This window comes from Muntiacus reevesi, chromosome 13 (genome assembly GCF_963930625.1).
Source record: "Muntiacus reevesi chromosome 13, mMunRee1.1, whole genome shotgun sequence".
In the NCBI taxonomy this organism is placed as follows: Eukaryota; Metazoa; Chordata; class Mammalia; order Artiodactyla; family Cervidae; genus Muntiacus; species Muntiacus reevesi.
In genome coordinates, this window is record NC_089261.1 from 1,351,277 (window position 1) to 1,369,111 (window position 17,835).

The 17,835-nt window shown below is 61.6% G+C and overlaps 1 protein-coding gene across 9 annotated transcripts; it reads left to right on the top strand.

Annotated features, from left to right (window-relative positions):
• Positions 1 to 2,085: 2,085 nt before the first annotated feature.
• RAB36 (RAB36, member RAS oncogene family) lies at positions 2,086 to 16,197 on the top strand. Of its 9 annotated transcripts, XM_065904659.1 has the most exons (11): positions 2,086 to 2,178; positions 2,848 to 2,929; positions 6,857 to 6,948; positions 7,485 to 7,550; positions 7,978 to 8,079; positions 8,686 to 8,750; positions 10,063 to 10,118; positions 10,695 to 10,772; positions 11,004 to 11,094; positions 12,576 to 12,695; positions 12,926 to 13,137. In XM_065904659.1, exons 2-11 carry the CDS (start codon positions 2,861 to 2,863, stop codon positions 12,988 to 12,990), a joined length of 804 nt encoding a protein of 267 aa, XP_065760731.1. In that variant the 5' UTR covers positions 2,086 to 2,178; positions 2,848 to 2,860; the 3' UTR covers positions 12,991 to 13,137. The 9 variants fall into 9 exon arrangements, 5 of the variants coding, with proteins under 5 accessions (XP_065760731.1, XP_065760729.1, XP_065760732.1 ...); XM_065904657.1 differs by lacking the exon at positions 12,926 to 13,137 and having other exon boundaries at positions 12,576 to 12,869; XM_065904660.1 differs by lacking the exons at positions 12,576 to 12,695; positions 12,926 to 13,137 and adding an exon at positions 11,217 to 11,893.
• The last annotated feature ends 1,638 nt before the right edge of the window (positions 16,198 to 17,835 follow it).

Genomic DNA, 17,835 nt, shown 5'->3' on the forward strand with positions numbered 1-17,835 from the left:
CCTGGGTTCCAGGTCTAATTCTGACTCTCTAGGCAAATCTTTGGAACATGTGAGCCTTTGTTTCCCTGTGAAATCAGGGAGCTGAATCAAATAGGTTCTCAAAGCTGGGAACTCTACATCTCTCAGGGATCAGTTACAGAGGCTCTTTGTAAAAACGATCCTTCCATTTTCTGTTTTTCAGTCTCCTTTTTCTTATCTTTGTAAACATACACGTGACATTCTATGTATCATATATGTTCACTTGTGAGAGAAAAAATATAAGTGCCTGTGAATTCACCATGAGAACATCATCAGTGCCCTCATTCCCTTCTTTGTCCTTCTCTCCAAAGCTACCTTCTCATTTCTGTGATTAGCATCTCACAAACGCCTCTGGAGGCCATCGAGCCCCGCCTGCCTTTCTGCAAACAGAAACTAGCTCACAGAAGCTCCGTGACTCAGGTCAGCCTTTACACAGCCATTAATTATGGAAATTAATTTTGTAGCATGAGCTCTAGAAGCCAGCCTATGATATTCAGGCATCATTAGATTCAGAACTGTGCAGATGAAGGTCAGGAAATGGGAGGTGGTGTCCATCCCTTGTCACTGCAGGGCAATCAGATGCAGTCCTACAGCGAGAGTCCTGTCTTAGCCATGATTACAGCGAGGAGGAGGTGTCTGGGAAAGGCATGAGGCACCCTGAAATCCAGGGCTGACCCAGAAGGGCCCAGATGGAGGCTGCTATTGTACTCTCTGAGTTCCAAATGTTTCTCTTCATCTGGGTTATTTACCAAATAGATGATATGTGCACATAAAGTAAAATCCCAAAAGTATGAGAGTACGTCTCCTTCCCCCCTTGGTCCCCAGCCAATGGATTGTCCTCATCTGTAGGACCCACCGGAGTCTTTCCAGTGACCCACTAAACTGATACAAGGAAATACAGTTTATCTGCCTTTTAATGTAATGGCAGCGCACTTCAAACAGTGTTCTCCACGTTCCTTTCTTAAGTGCAATATTCAGTTCACTCATGTAACATTCACTCCACGCTGCTTACGTGCAGGCATTTTGCCGAAGCAGTCAGCTGAGGGGCTGAACTCCTGCTCTCACTGCGCTCAATGGAGGGAGACAGACAGTCCGCACGAAACGCACGTTACATAATCTGTTAGAAAATAGGAAGTGCCTGGGAGAAATAGAGCAGAAGAAGGGGCTGGAAGGATGTAGCTTTTGTAAATAGGGTGTCTCATCTAGAGGTGACATCTGAGCAACGTGGCTGTCTGGGGACAGGGCATTCCAGGCCTAGGAGACAGGCAGAGCAAGCATCCCCGGTGCCTGGCGTGTTGGAGGAACAGCAAGGAGGCCAATGGGAGTGTGTGTGTGTGTGGGGGGGGGGGGTGGGGGGGTGGGGAGGCGGGAAGCAGTAGGGGGCGAGCTAAGAGAAGAAATGGGGCAAATCACGTGGGGCCTCTTGGGCTACTGGAAAGACTATTATTCGGAGGACGACGAGGAGGCCTTGGAGGGTTTGCAGCCGAGGACTGACATGATCTGATCTGTGTCTTAACGAGGGGTCCCTGGGGACTGCTGAACTGGGAAGAGGGTAGGAGCAAGGATGGAAGGTGGGGAGGCCAGTTAAGGGGACAGAAGGCGATGATGGTTGGGACCATCGTGAGCTCAGTGAAAGTGAGACGGAGAGGGAAGATTCTGGTCAATTTTTCAGGGTAGAACCTACAGGATTTACTGATAGATCAAACATGAGATGTAACGGGAAGGAGTGGAGGGATCTCATACCAGATATAAAGCAAAACACACAAATATTTAGATAACCAGAAAAAAATCATATTTGACATATTAAGAAAATAAACACTTGATCTCCTCCCCTACCACGGTGACGTCAGGAAGTCAGGTGCGCAAGTCTCTCCACGGTCAGCCTCGCCCAGGCCCACCCCTGGCCACCCTGACCCCGCCCATCAGCGCCCCCCGCCCTCGTTGCCATGGCGATCGCCGCCCAGGATCGGCGTCCCGGAGTCTCCCGCGAGGCTTTAGTTGCTATGGTGATCGCGGCGCAGGGCGCGGGCGGGACTCTTTTGGCTGTGAGCCCCGCCCCCAGCGTCCGGGATTCGTCGGAAGCAGGCGGGTCGGGCGTGGTGCTCGTTGCCATGGTGATCGCGGACTAGGCCGCGCCAGGAGCTGTGTCAGCTGCCGCAGGTCAGTCAGACTCCCCTTGGGTGTCACCCTCGCCAGCCCGCGTGATACCCTCCCACCGCACGATCTGAACTCGGCCAGAGCCCCCGGGCCTCCTCACTTCCTGACCGCCCAGCCCGGACCCCAAGGGCTGGTCTGGAGAGGGAAGATCCGGTGCGGAGGGCTACAGGCCTCGGTCGAGCACACTCAGTGGGGAGGGCGCGGACCGGGAGGAGGAGACCCGGGCCGTGGATATCGGCGGGAGGGGCCCAGCGCCGGGTTGGGTGCTCCTGGGAAAGGGTTGTGGGCTGAATGCTATGGCTCGGCGCACCCAGAGCCTTCATCCCTTGGAGGCCAGGAGCGGGGGCCCCCTCCCCACTCTACCTCCTCTGCCAGGACTGTGGGTCCCTGCTCTGCCGCCGTCACTCAGAGCCCAGCGCTGAGCTCAGGGAGGGGCCACTCCTGGCGGGACACCTGGCGGGAGACCCAGGTCTGCAGCTCTCCCAGGCCGGGCCGCAGGCCTGTCTCCCCTGCCCCCAGCACACACTGCCTGCAGACTGGGGAGATGGCCCCTGACGTTCCTGACAGAGAAGGAGGCTTGGACTGTTTTCAAAGCTACAGCCATGTTCAGCATCATCTCTGGGGAATCCCCAGGGACTTCCTAACCCTCTTTTCCCCCTGTTGGGGGCACAGGATTCCTGGAAGGATGAGGTCCTCCCTGACAGCTTTGGGGCCCTCTGTGAGCCGGGACCGCGTCATCACCAGCTTCCCTAAGGTAGGCAGGCCTTAGGCCAACCCTTGATGTGTGCACTGCTCCAGGGACAGCATGCCCGCACCCAGCTTTCCCCACCTCGCTCACCACCAGAAACAAGGCAGGTCAATCGGGGAGGTCAGTCCCTCGCTGATAGACCCCAGGGACTCAGCAGACTTCTTGAGAAGCTTGGCATTGACTTGCCCAAGGTGGGCTGGCAGATGAAAGGTGACCCTAGAAGGCAGTGTGACGTGGAGGTAAAAGGCACAGACTTTTCAGTCAGGCAGTGGTGTGAGCCCTGCGTGTCATTAAGCTGTGTGACCCTGGGCAAGTTACTCAACCTCTCAGACCTGCTGGTCCACAAGGACAGGTCTGCCCACGTTGGATGCCTGGTTCATGGTCAACGGGAGCACCCTCGCCCAGGTTGTGGTTGCTGCTTTTCTCAGTATAGATATTACATTATCAGGGCTTCCCTGGTGGTCCAGTAGTTAAGAATTCACCTTCCAATGCAGGGGACACAGGTTTGATCCCTGCTCCGGAAACTAAGATCCCACATGCCTTGGGGCAACTAAGCCCAGTGGAGCCACAATGATCCTGCCTTCCACTGAGACCCAACCCAGCCAAAGATCAATCAATATTTTAAAATTATTATTACATTATCGAACACTACCTCCAGTTTCCTGAGATTAAATAGGAGGTTCTCACACCTTACCCTTCTGCCTTCTGTCCCTACTGAAAACTCACAGCTATCTTAAAATCCATCCTTAATCACAGCAGGGGACACAAATCCATACAACCTGAAGTGGGTGGGAGGACCAGTGTCTCCCAGCTCTGCAGAGGCTCTACCTGCCCTCTGCTCACTGCCGCTCAGGGCCAGGTTCTGCAGCAATCTGTAACACAGAAGGTCAGACACAACATGATGTCCTCGAGAGGGGGCCACTTAGCTGCTTCCTGACACAGGCGCAGGAGAAACGAGCACCTCTCGGGCTGATGCGTGATGATAAGGGCCAAAGTAAGTGCTTGAGCACCAGATCTGAGAAAAGGCGGGGAAGAGAAGCGACGCTCGTGTTTGCTTCTGCATGCAGAGTACCTGGAAGCATGCTTAAGATCCTCCAGGTCACCGCCCTGTGTGCGGGAGAAATCCTCCCTTTTGAGTCTTGAAATCTGTGCTCGGGCCAGTGGGGGAAGGAGGGTAGACTGGGTGTTTGGGGTCTGCAGTGTCTGCCTCCCCCTCTCCTGCCTCCTCCCTTCCGAGCTCTCTCCAGCTCGCACAGAGAAAGCCTCGGTGCCTCTGACTGGTGGACGGTCCCCGCAGGACTTTCCATCTCATCAGAGGCCCAGCAACTGCTTCCCTTGTCAGTGGTGACTGGGATGAAGGGGTTGAAGAGCTGAAGGAAGGGAGGGGTGACTGGCACAGGTCTCATGGGATGAAGGACCTCAATTACAGAGCGTGACAGCAAGGCTGAGAGGTAGGGAGGGCTGCCTGCCTGAGGCCACACAGCTGTGCGTGGGGGAGCCCAGACTTCACCCGACCATGGCTGACTCCAAGCTCTGACTGTTCCCTGCCCTGGGAGGCAGCCTGGGGCACCCCTGTCCCCACAGAAGGTGAGATTCTCTGCCATCTGCTTGTGGCCAGGTTTATCCTGCACCCCAGGGGCCACAGCACTTCAGGCCTGAGCAGTGTGCAGTCAGGCGGGCCAGTCCTTCCTTCATCCCACATGTCCCGTCTCCCTGCGTGCAGGGCCCACCAGCCTCCTTTAGCACACTTCTTTAATCTGTATCCCAAGTGTGTGCTCAGTCGCTCAGTCGTGTCTAACTTTATGCGGCCCCATGGACTGTAGTCTGCCAGGCTCCTCCATCCATGTAATTTTCCAGGCAAGAATACTGGAGTGGGTTGCCATTTCCTATTCCAGAGGATCTTTCCGATCCAGGGATCAAACCTGCATCTCCTGCCTTGGCAGGTGTATTTTTTAGCACTGAGCCATCTAGGAAGCCCATATTATGCATTAACCTACTATATATCAATGGCATATAGAATTAATATTGCCTATCAGAAAGTTTTACCACTGTTTAAAAAAAAAAAACCTGAAAGTGATTTTTCAGCTGTACGTTTTCTTGAAAAGAAGAAATTCCTAGCTTTTACTCAGGACAACATGAAAAGCACGTTTGAAAAAGTTTTTCTCTTAGGAGGAATCTGGGATCCACTGCATCGTTCTTATTTTGTTCTTTTCCCCTCTTCTTTCTGTCCCCAACATTTCTACCATTTTCCTCTTCTTGGCCGGCACCAGGCTGTGTCCTTCCATTGGCTTATTACCATCACCGGCTGAACTACATTTTTTGTGTCGGGTTTTGGCTGCCTTTCTTGCTGCCGCACTGCACGGCCAGATTCCTTATTGCTTTTGGATTAGTGGTGGGCCCCCTCTCCAGACCGCCGTGTCTTGGTCGCGCCGCACTCCGCCCCATCCCGCTCACCCCGCTCCCCCCGCGACTTGATGCCAACACGGAGAGAAGCGGACAGAAAAGCAGCCAGCCTTCCGGAGATGAGGGCCCACGCACCTCCGCGTGGCCGTGGCCCTGGGCCGAGCGCTTGCCTGAGCGGCTCGCTTGCCCCTGCAGCCCGCAGACCAAGAGGCGCTGTGAGAGTGCCCCCACCTCACAGGTGAGGACATGGGCTTCATGAAGCCCCGCATCCGCCCTCTGCAAAGCTCCTTCACTTTCTCCGCTGCCGTGGTGCGGCCACACGGGGCCGAGAGGGCAGGTGGGCCAGGGCAGAGAGCCGAGGGCCACGGGCCACGGAGGTGGCTGGGGACGCAGCGGAGCGCAGCTGCGGAACGCGTCGAGACTCCGCCCACTTCCCGGCCACGCCCCCCACGCAGCCTCGGCCAATCGGACCGCAAAGCAAGGCCGCCTTCTGTATCGAGACTCCGCCCACGTCCAGGCCACGCCCCACACGCAGCCTCGGCCAATCGGACCGCAAAGCACCGCCGCCGTCTGCAGCGAGGCTCCGCCCAGGCCCCGGTCACGCCTCACACTCAGCTTCGGCCAATCTGACCGCAAAACCGAATGGTCACGTTTGGGCTTCACTGGGGGCTCAGCGGGTAAACAATCCGCCTGCAAAGCGGGAGACCCGGCTTCGACTCCTGGGTCGGGAAGATCTCCTGGAGGAAGCGAATGGCTGTTCTTGCCTGGAGGATTCCACGGACAGAGGCGCCTGGGGGACTCCACAGTCCATGGGGTTAGCAAAGGGTCCGAGACGCCTGAGCGACTTTCACTTTGTTTCACTTTCCGTTTGTTTAATATGATTTTTTTTCAGCCTATAGAACAGACGCGCATTCCCCGAGTGTCAGGGCGTCTTTGCTGAGCACCCAGTATGCATGTGCAAGGCCGGCTCTGCGCTGGCGGCTTTACAAACACGACCTCATTCACGCCCCCAAGTCTCGGAGGGTTTCCAGGTGCAGAAATTGAAGTTCAGAGTCGTGAGCCAACTGCCCAGGGTCACGCAGCACTCGAGGGTCCGTGCTCCTGGGCCACTATTTGGTCCTGCCTTCCGAAAAATGTGGATGACCCAAGTGCTTTTAAGGATATTTTCCATGCACGAATATGCATATTTTTTAAAAAACGAAAACAGCATCAGAGATTCGTAGTAGAAAGTGTAGGAGAGTCTTGGTGCAGAAAGGGTCCTTACAGCCCACTCCTCGTCTCACCGGAGGGGACAGAGGTGTCACACGCCCCCAGCAATGGCACAGCTCCCTCCCCCGACAAGACCCAGCTCTCTGGGGCCCCGCCTGGGCTCCCTGGCATGTCAGAGCCCTGGAGCCTCGTGAGGTGCTCACAAGGACGGCCTGACGGAGGCCTGGAAGGGGAGGGAGGGGACCCTGGGAAGTAAGCCACCAGCTCCTGCCGGGAGCTCCGCAGGGGGACATGCCCGCCTGTCTGTCTGTCTGTCTGCAGTGGTACACGCCCGCCGCCTGCCTGCAGCTCCGGGAGCACTTCCATGGGCAGGTCAGCGCCGCCTGCCAGCGCGGGAACACGGGGACCGTAGGGTGAGCGCTGTCTCCGCGGGGGAGGCTGGGGAGAGCCCAGCGCACGCCTGAGTGTGTGGAGGCAGACGTGGGCCTCGGACAGCAAACCGCTCAGGTGCCACCCCGTTCGGCCCGGGGACCATCGGGCCGGTCATCCCGCCTCACCTGCTGCAGGAACATCTCTGCCCCTGGGGAGGCTGGTGCCTGAGGTCTGAGCGCGGCCGTTCCCTCGGGCTTCAGCCTTAGTGTCGGGGCCCCAGGGCTGCCTCTGAGTTCCCACCACGCCTGCCCCTCAGCCTCCCGTGGTGCACATTTCTGATTCTCACGACTGGGACATGGGCCCGGTGGGGTCAGGGGTAGGGAGGCCCCAGAACAAAGGCAGGCCCTCCGCCCCTCCCCTGGGCCAGCGAGGGGGGCACACGCCGCAGAGTGTCTCACGGGTGGCCTGTCCTCGTCTCGAGTGGGGACCGCAGGGGAGGAGGGGCCCGTGTGTGTGAGGATGCCCTCGTGACCACGCCTGTGAGATCACGCCTGTGAGACCACGCCATGCCCCTCAGGCTCAGACTCTCCAAGGTGGTGGTGGTCGGTGATCTCTACGTGGGCAAGACCTGCCTCATCCACAGGTGCGCGGCCGGCCACCCCCTCCCAGCACCGCTGCTGGGCCTGCCTGGGAGGCCCAGTTCCAGGTCATAACGGAGACCACGTGGCCGCTGGGAGGGGGTGCAGGAAATTGGGGAGACGGCTGGCGTGCAGAGAGCACGGCCCCCCGGAAGCCTGGCGATGGTCAGGCGGCCCCCGGGGCCCCGTGCTCCACAGCCCCACCGCCCTCCTTGCCGGCGGGCACGGGGCCTCTCCCCGTCCTGACCCCAATTGTGGCCTCCAGCTGCGGCAGCCTCTGCCCATGGAGCTCTCGCTGGCGGCTCTGTCTGCCTATGGCCTGTCCCCATGGCCTGTCTTCGTGGCATCGCCACCTGGTCTCCCCGTGCGGGCGGGCTTCCTGTGGCCTGCCGCCTCCACACGTGGCCTCTGACAGCTTCCTGGGTCCCACAGGTTCTGCAAGAATGTCTTCAACCATGACTACAAGGCCACCATTGGGGTGGACTTCGAGATCGAGCGCTTTGAGGTCGCTGGGACCCCCTTCAGCCTCCAGATGTAAGTTGCTGGCGGCCGCCTGCGTGTCTCCCGATGGTCGCGGGTGGGCTTCGTGGAGACCCCAGGGAAGGCCCCAGCAAGGGAGCAGGAGGCCTTGGCCAGCTGTGTGAGGCTGGGTTCCCCGCTTCTACAGAACCAGGCCCCAGGCACGCCCATACACCCTACCCCACGTGCCCCATGTCCCTCTGTGATCCCGTGCACCAGGCCAGGCATGGCTTCTGGCAAGTAACTTCAGGCCTCTGAGCCGCTGTTCATGCCTGGAAAACGGGGCCAAAACTGGTCCCTGCCTGCGAGGCTCTAGAAGGTCATGTAGCCCCCAGGCCTTCCTGGGGCTGGACATCCCCCCACCCCCACCCTTGCTCACCTCCCCCTGCCTCTGTCTGTCTGTCTGTCTGTCTGTCTTCTCCCTGCCCCACGGGGGGCACACCCTAGGACGGGATCAAGAGCAGGTGGGGGCTGGCAACAGGCACTTCCCAATGCCTGTGCCGCTGGGAAGGGCTCTGGGTCTCCCACCGGGGGTCCGCACGAGCCTGCTGGCTGAGACCCCACGGGCATAGCTAAACCTGCCGCCTCTCACTCTCCGTGCCTCTTTTGGCCATGGCACAGCTGGGACACAGCAGGGCAGGAGAAGTTCAAGTGCATCGCATCTGCCTACTACCGGGGTGCCCAGGGTGAGTGGCTGGCAGGGCCTCAACCACGTCCAGCTGGGGGATCCCCGTGAATTCCCCGCCAGGCTCACCGTGAAAAGCCGGGTCCTCCGAGAGCCGCTGAGGAAGCACGGGGCGGGGGCGGTCCTGGCCTTCCAGCCGGGCCTGGGCGGGCCTCACCTGCCATACGCTCTAGGGGACCCTGGGGTGGCGCGTGCTCCCTGAAGGTCTCAGCCCCAGTTTCAGCTCAGAAAGATGCTCAGGGTGAGGAGTGTTTGGGCAGAGACCCCACAGAGAAGAGTGGAGTCGGCTCAAGAGCAGGGGCCGAGGCTTGGCCGGAGGGGAGAAGAGGAGGTGCCCACACCCCGACGCACACACACCGTGGAGGCCAGCTGGATTCCTTGCCCACTGCCTCCATGCTGAGGGCACCCCAGCACGGGCAGGCCTCCCGGGCAGCAGGTGGTGGCAGCATAGCCCCCTCCCGAGACCAGGAAGATGAGGGAGAGGGGTTCCCGTGGGAGGTGGGGGCCCGGGGTCGCAGGCGTCCCGTCCAGACTCAGGCGATGAGGCACAGCTGCGTGCACGCAGTGCTGCTGTCGGAAGTCACGTTTTCACTGAGGCTGGAGAAGAGCAAAACCAGGGGACCGTGCGTTGGAATAACAGCCCTGCCACGTCCACTGTGGCCTCTTCTCAGGGTCGGGGGCTGGTGTGTGCCCTCCGCCCCCGGGGAAGAAGCCCGGCAGGCAGCCGCCCGGCCTCGGTCACCACCACGGCCCGCGTCCTGCCCTTCTGGAACGATCTCCGTGTGCGGTCACCCAGGGCACGTGGAAGCAGGCAGGGCAGTGACGGAGGAGCCGAGGGGCGGGGAGCTCATCACCAGGCGTCCCCCTGACCCTGAGCCTGCCTCTCCGCGACGGGCCCCTGACGCTGCTTGTTGTTCATCGGCCGTTTGGCCCCAGCTCCCAATGGTGGGAGGTCGGTCCAAGAGCTTTCCCACCGCTGCTCCAGCTTAATCCCCTGGGCCACCCTGAGCGCCAAGGTGGCCGTGGCCGGTCCCCACTGGGTCACAGCCGGGGAGGCGGCTTGACCTCTCCGCGGTCCAGGCTTCCCCCGTGCACCCCACACCCGTCAGAGGCAGAGAAAATCTGGGACAGGGGGCTCACCTTGCCTCCCTAGACCCCACTGTGGCCGGGCTGCTGGGTCCCCATGTCACGGGTCCAGGGCTGCGTGCCTGAGGGGCCCCCCGGGACAGTTCTGTGGGAGGGAGCCCCCTTGTCACACCGTCTTTGCCTCCCCGTCACTCACCGGCTTCCCCTGGCTTCCCCCGTGTGCGCAGTGATCATCACGGCCTTTGACCTCACCGATGTGCAGACGCTGGAGCACGCCAGGCAAGTCCGGGCTCGGCAGCCCCCGTGGGCTCCCCAAACCTGGGCCATGAGCTGCCCATGGGCAGCGACGGTGCGGCTGCCGTTCTATCCCTCAAGATACGCAGCCACCGCAGAAGGCAGGGCCAGCCAGCCCCTTGGCCAGCGCAGAGCAGCCCGCGTTGACTGCAGGGCTCAGCTTGAAAGCCTTCCCAGTTTGGGGGGGAAGGGCCTGGCGTCCTCACCACTCCTGGGCCCCAGGGGGGACACACCTGGGCAGAGATCTGGGCAAGAGCCAAGGGTCGTTGGCTGAAGGGCCAGAGCCCCCCGCCTCTGACTTTGGGGCATTCACAGCTGCGTCTGCAGCCCTGTGAGGGGAGCTGGGCTGGTCACTCCTGTGGGTGGCAGCGCAGGACGGACCCAGGGTGCGGGATGCCACGGGGGTCCCTGACACGCTGCTGCTCCTGCGTCCCCACCCTCGGGCAGCGCAGTCCACATCCCCTCCTGGCACCTCCCCTCCCCCTGGCCCTGGGGGCCCCTGGGCTCCCTCGTCTGCTCAGTGTGGGGTGGATCCATCACAGCCTGTCGCCCGCCTTCCAGGCAGTGGCTGGAGGACGCGCTGAGGGAGAACGAGCCGGGCGCCTGCTTCCTGTTCCTCGTGGGGACCAAGAAGGATCTGCTGGTGAGCAGAGCCAGGCAGCCTCGGGGGACTCGGAGCAGAGAGTGACCCCCAGGGCCTAGGCGGCATCTCTCGGGTCCCCGGTCCCCGTCCAGTAGGGGAGGGACGCTAGAGCTCAGACCTGCCCGGACCACCGGGCTCACCTCCAGGCGGGTGCCCAGCCTGGGCGTCACCGCGGGAGGCCGGGGTGGGGGTGGTGGGGCGGGGCTGGATCAGCAGGGCCGCTTCCCCCAGTCAGTGGCCGCGTGCGAGCAGGCGGAGGCGGAGGCCGTGCGCCTGGCCAACGAGATGCAGGCTGAGTACTGGTCCGTGTCAGCCAAGACCGGTGAGTGGGCGCGGGGCTGCGCGGAGGCGTGGCGATCAGGGGTGGGGGTCCCGGCCGGTGGGTGGGCGGAGTGGCACACCCGTGTTCTCCAGTGAGACCCCTACTCCTGCTTGTGGGGGCAGGTCCCTGCGGGGTCCCGGCCTGGCATCTCAGGGAGGCAGGGGCAGCCTCACCTGGAACCACAGCGTTGTCCCGCCCCTACCTGAGGCGGGCGGGAGGTCCCGCCCGAAGGCGTAGCACGCACTGTCTCAACCAATTGCCGCTGAGCGCCTGCAGGCCCGGGCTGCCGAGGGACAGATGATTGGGCCACGCCCCCACCCACCACACCAGCTCTCACCCACACCCCTCCCGGTTTCTGCCCGGGCCTCACTGGTTCCCCGGAAGGAGCTGATCCCATCCGCGGCACCGCTTACCGCAGCCTTCAACATCTCTGAGCCTCAGCATCCTCACCCGGGAAGTGTATTTTTAATGCAAAACACGCTTTTTATGATAAAAGACATAGGATGCGCTGAGGAAAAACGAGCGAACGCACAGAAGCAAAGAACAGACTTTGCAAACAGGTTGTTGGGATGGAATGAAACAACTCGCGATGCCTGGCGCACCTCAGGTGCCAAGGCTGTGGGGACTCAGGGATTATACCTCGGAGTCCTTACCCCAGGAGAGGGGCCACTGTGGACGCTGCCCGGGGTGCAGGTGGAGGCACCACCTCTTCCGGCCCGGCACAAAGTGGTGGCCCTGCCCAGTTCTCTCTGCCCCTTCCTGAGGGCACCCCCAAGTCTGCGAGAACCCACCCTCTTATTGGAGCAACAGTCCATTCCCAGAGACCTCCTTAAGGAGCAAGCAGGACCGCACTGTGCGGTTGTATGGTTGTTAACTGCACAAATGCAGTGTGCGTGTCGGGGGCTGCACCTGGCCCTGTGCTCCGATGGGTGGCCTTGTCCTCCTGGAGGAGGAGGCACAAAAGGCTCCACGTGGGGGTCAGGGGCTCTAATCCTCTTGGCTGCCCACTGGGCAGATGCAAAACAGTGACAAGAAAGCAGGCCCACCTGTGATCTCCGCACAGCCCAGCACCTGGCCTGCAGGCGCTCAGCTGCGATAGATTGAAACAGTGCATGCTAAGTCGCTTCAGGCATGGCTGATGCTTTGCGACCCCATGGACTGCAGCCCGCCAGGCTCCTCTGTCTATGGGATTCTCCAGACAAGAATACTAGAGTATGTTGCCATGCCCCTCCTCCAGGGGATCTTCCCGACCCAGGGATTGAACCTGTGGCTCAAGTCTCTGCACTGGCAGGCGTGTTCTTTACCACTAGCGCCACGTGGAAACCAAGGCTCAGAGGTTGTCAGGAGTGGCCAGGGCTCACGGCCGGGCCGGGAGTCTGTCCCCTGCCCAGAGAGGGGAGCGTCCTGCCTCCTGCCCCGCCGACTCCCCTGCCCCCGACAGGGCGCCTGCAGGCGGGGCTCATGACTGTCCGTGCCCGCAGGGGAGAACGTGAAGGCGTTTTTCAGCCGGGTGGCCGCCCTGGCCTTCGAGCGCTCAGTACTGCAGGACTTGGAGCGGAGGAGCAGCGCCCCACCGCAGGTCGGCGGCGGGGACCTCATCCGTACGTGCAGGGCCCTGGGCCAGGGAGGGGCTCGCGCCCGACATCTGCGTCCACCACCCTCTGCCGGGACTCGACTGTCCGCCCAGCTCGTCTGGGCCCCTCTCCCATCCTGCTGACCTCCGGCTGCAGTGCCCCCCCCACCAACCGGCCACCTGCCGGCCAGCTCAGACACCCTCCCCCGTGAGCTCAGGTGCCCGCTGGATGCCAGGTGACTTCTCCGCTTGCTGCAGGGATGGAGGGACGTCCACCCGAGACTCCAGACAGCAGGAGGCCCTCCAGCCCGAGTTGCTGTTAGCCAGGCCTGCGGCAGAGGCCTCCCCGCCCTCCACGAGGCATGCCGGTGGTGTGTTCGCGACATGGAGGGGGACGCAGGGCGCCCACCACGCTGAGCTCCAGGGGCCCCCCTCCCCCAGCTGCCTCCTCTCCGTAGCGAGGCGGGAGCCAGGGGAGGCCCCCGCTGCCGCCCGGGGCCCCGGGCTGGAAGGCCAGTCGCACCTACAGTGTCGCCCGTCAGCCCCGGCCGCAGAGGCTCAGGACCACAGGCACAGCACCTGCCCCCGGTCCCAGACCCCGGGCACAGTCGGGGCTCCCCGGGCCCCTCCCCAGCCTTCCTGGTCGGCCCCGGAGTCGCCCTCATCTCAGGGGCCCCGGCGAGTGGGACTTTCTCTCCTGGCCCCGACTCTTCTGTCAGCAGGGCTGGGCCTCGGAGCCCCGGCCCTGCGGTCCACCGTTCCTCCGCCACGGACTTGCGGGTCACCTCTCTGGCCGCCGAGGGGCCCCCTCTGGCTCTGCCGTGACCCGTGGCCTCCTGCATCCCGGGTCAGGAGCCGAGATGGGCAGGATGGGCCATGCACACTCCCGGCCCGGCTGTGCCCCGTCCCCACCCCGTGACTTGCCGCGGCATCTGCTGCTCATGGGACTGCCCCCCCCCCCCACACACACTGGCAGCTGTCACTCAGACTCTGCTGGGCTGGTGCCCACCCCTGCCCACCCCCGGCCCCTCTCTCCCACTTGCCTGGGGACGAGACGGTGCCGTGTGCAGGTCCCCAAGGGCCCTGGTGATGGCTGCAGATGTCTGCAGCACAGCGGAGGCGCTCCAGCCCCTGCAGGCAGGCTCCCCACCTCCACGGCCCTCCTGATCCCCAGAACAGGCGGGCGCCCCTGGCCTCCCCTCCCCAGCTCCCACCCAGAGTGCCCGGCCCGCTCCAGGCCCTCGTGGGGCTCCTCCACAGGGCCTACTGAGCCCCCACCTCACGGCCACAGGCAGGTGGCACGTGTGGCTGCCGTCCTCGTGGACCGTGAGCGTTTCCTGGGCAGCCAATGGTCAGCGACCCGGGGACACTGCGTCTTCTGTCTGCTCCGCCTTCTCCATGTCTTCAGCTCTCCTTTTAGTAGATGGAGGGTCCTCCTTTGCATAAAGCACTCGGCAGGAACCGCCAACGTGCCATTGTGAGATGGGGCAGTACAGGGCTCAGCCTCCAGGGAGGCGCCCCTGTGGCCCGATGTAAGCAGCGCAGGCCTCCTGCTCCTCGTCTGCTGTGAAACCAGCGCGCCCTCTCCCCGGCCCACCCACCGGGCGGCCTTCTTCCTCCCAGGCTGGGCGAGCCTGCGTCCCTTCAGGGCTGCAGATTTGACTTCCTGCAGCGGGGCCAGAGTCTGTTCATGCCGCCTGGCCCTGGGACAGTCGGCTTTTCGCTTCTTTTCACTGAGGTGTCGGTCCTCACAGCAGCAGCTTTCCACGCTCGGGATTCCCCGCTCGGGATTCCCCGCAGGGACCTCACTGGCCTCCCGCGGGCTGGCCCACCATACCCAACCTTGGGGCTGTGCCAGGCCTGGGTTTGGGGCACACAACAGAGCATCAGGATGGGTGAGTCTGCTCAGGTGGGCTGGCACCCTCCCGGCTCCTTCCCCCATCTCTGGGGACCGTGTCCAGCTGTCACTGGCCCCTGAGCCAGGACCACCGTCTCATGTGCGCCCAGCCCTCTAAGGGGCCCGCTGGGAAACTCCCTTCCTGAGGCCCCCATGTGCGTGTGAGCACTTCAGAGGCATCTTGAGGAAACGGGCCTCGGACGCCTCCAGAGCCCCCTTCAGCCTGGCGATGGGACACGGGCCCCTCCCGAAAAATCGCACGCTCCTGAGGGTCTTGGCCACGTGAACTGGACGCCTGAGGTCACCTGAGATGGAGGTAAGGGGACGTGGTGATGGGCGGGAGGCCCGCTCTGCTCACAGCCACACAGATAGAACCTGAGCGGGGCCGGGGGGGTGGGGAGGGACAGGCGTTCCTGGCCTGTGAGCTGCAGAGGGTGCTCGGGACCCAGGAGGCCCGGGGCAGAGACACGAGCGGGAGTGGGGCGCGGGAGCTTTCAGAAGCAGCCGCAGCTCAGAGAGGACCCTCATCCTCTGAGCCTTCTGTTTTCCCGGAGACGGGGCAGGGGAGCAGGGGGCCCCGAGATGACATGTCACCTGCCCAGCAGCCCTGGGCTCCTCTGCCATCTGCCGCGGCCTCCCCGTCACTCCCCGGGTGTCAGGCCAACGGGGAGTAGCGTGTGGTCCCGCGGCCTCCTTCCAGGCCTCCACCCCCTCATCCAGACACTCCCTCTCCGGCATTCCGGGGCCCCCCGACCACCTGTCTGAGCCTGCACCCCCAGGAGGGAGCAAGGCGGGGCCTCCCGTCCACAGGACACTGTTCACAGGCCCCTCCCACTGCCCCCTGGTCCCCAGCAGAAGGGTGGCACCCCTCCACCCGCGCCTGAGGGTGCCCTGGGTCTCTGACCACAGGAAGCCACCGCCAGCACCGTGTCACCGGCCGGGCCTTCAGGAACCAGTCCATCTTGTCTGGGCCCCTGCACTCTCTGTGAAGCTGGAAACGCAGCCGAGGCGCTCAGAGGGATCTGCACTCCCACCCCCGCTGCAGGGCCTCATCAATAATTGATTCTGCAGAAGGCAGGGGAGTTCCAGCCAAGAGGGAAGGAAGGGTCCACGGCTCACTCAGGCGGAGCCCGGGGCCAGCGAAACCCTGCAGAGACCCCCTCCCGCCAGGCCTGGGGCCTGCAGGAGGCGCCCCGCCAGGCGCCCCCCAGCACAGCACCACGGGCAGGGCTACAGGACGGCTGTATCGATCGCCCTCGCTTTCCGATCTTGCCTGCAGCTCCCTGGGGCTGAAGGATGATGGATGGCAGCTGGGGGGTCATGTGGCCACATCCCCGCCTGAAGGGAGCCCTCCTCTGGCCCCCAAAGCTGGGGGGATGCGGGCGCGCACAGAGCAGAGAAGCAGCAAAACACAGCCCCCGTCTGCTGTGTGAGGACAGCAGCAGTCGCTCCCCACGCCACCCAGCCCCCGCCCCGAGGTGGCCACCAGCCTACTTTCTGTTTCCATAGATGTGGTCTGTTCTGGACATTTCACGTAAACGGAGTCATACAGCATGTGGCCTGTTTTGCCTGGTTTCTTTCACTTGACATAATGCTTTCAAGGTTCGTGGATATTCAGCATGCACTGGTACTGCATTTTCTTTGATGGTCAAATAATATTCCAGTGTCATATTCCCTTGACTGATGGGATGGTTTCCATCGCCGGGGTCTGAGGCATCGGAAGTTCTGCGTTCTGTCCAGCAGAGGGGGCTGTTGGGTCCCAGTGGTTCATTGCTGCAAAGGGACCAGGTAGCCTTTGGGGGGAGATGGCAATGGCAACCCACTCCGGTATTCTTGCCTGGAGATTCCCCTGGACGGAGAAGCCTGGTGGGCTGCGGTCCATGGGGTCGCTAACAGTCGGACAAGACTGAGCACCTTCACTTTCACTTTTCACTAATGCACTGGAGAAGGAAATGGCAACTCACTCCAGTGTGCTTGCCTGGAAAATCCCAGGGACGGCGGAGCCTGGTGGGCTGCCATCTAAGGGGTCGCACAGAGTCGGACACGACTGAAGCAACTTAGCAGCAGCAGCCTTTGGGGAGGGGCCTGTCCGAACCTGATCCTGGGTTCAAGAACCCCTACGGCTGCTGTTGAGGGTACATGAGGGTGTGCATGTGTGTTTGTGTGTGTGTGTGAGAGAAAGAGATTTTGAAATGAATTATACAGCCTCATCCCGGAAAATGATGGAAGTGCAAAGGGGGAAATACCACCGACAATTCCACTTTCCTGTCCCATTTTAGTTTTTAGATGGAAAAAAAAAATCTGTCGGGAGTGATGGAAATGTTTGTTAACTGATGGTGGTGATGGTTTTCGTGAGTGAAACCGCAGTTCTGACCTCCTTCAGGCCACATCAGCCTGGCCCCTAACCCAGCTGTTCCTCAAACACACCTGGACCTCTGAACTCTCCCCATCTTTGCCTGTCCGTCCCCATCTCCAGGACCAGCTCAGGCATCACCCCCGTCAGCCAGCCTTCCCCAGACCTCTGCGTCCTCTTGGATGTCCACTCACACAGCCCATGTACCTCTGCCTCGGCCTGGCTCTGCCCGCCTCACCCCTTCCTCCCTCCTGCATGCTCACCACCGCCTCTTCCCCATGGGGGCAGGACTGACTGAGCACCTATTATGTCGTAAGCACTGAGGGTTCACTGGGGAACAAGACAGACAGATCTCTGTCCTCGGAAGTTTAGATCTAGTTGGGAACAGACACAGGGTGGGGATCACAGATATGGATATGGATACCACGTTCCTCCTCCGCCCTCCCTTCCTCTGGAGGGAGAGATGATAAGAAAGCTCATCGGGGAAGGAGCAGAGACCCAGGGTGCGGGTGCTTCCAGGGAAGACTCCGGGGAGGGGAGGGATGTCCTTGGTGCCAGAAGAAGCTGTCCCACGGGGAGATAGCCACTATCTTGCAGTGTCCTTGTGCCCCACAAGCCACTTGCTCTGCCAAGAGAACAGGGCGTACAGACCCAAATCGAACAGTGTCAGTTTCCAGTGCACACGAATTTAAGGTGGGGCCAAGTTGGGGGCCTGCAAACCAAAGAGAGGAACACCTCACTGATGGATGCAGCACCCCCACCCCGCCCAAAGTATTCTTTTCTTCCCTGGTGCTTAATGATATTGTCCCAGGTGAACCCACAAATACTCCCTGGAAACTCAGACCCTGTTAGCAAGGGGGAAAAAACGGTTTATGCTTTTGGGATTCTCCCTGCTGATGGCCAGGGAATGGTGTTCCA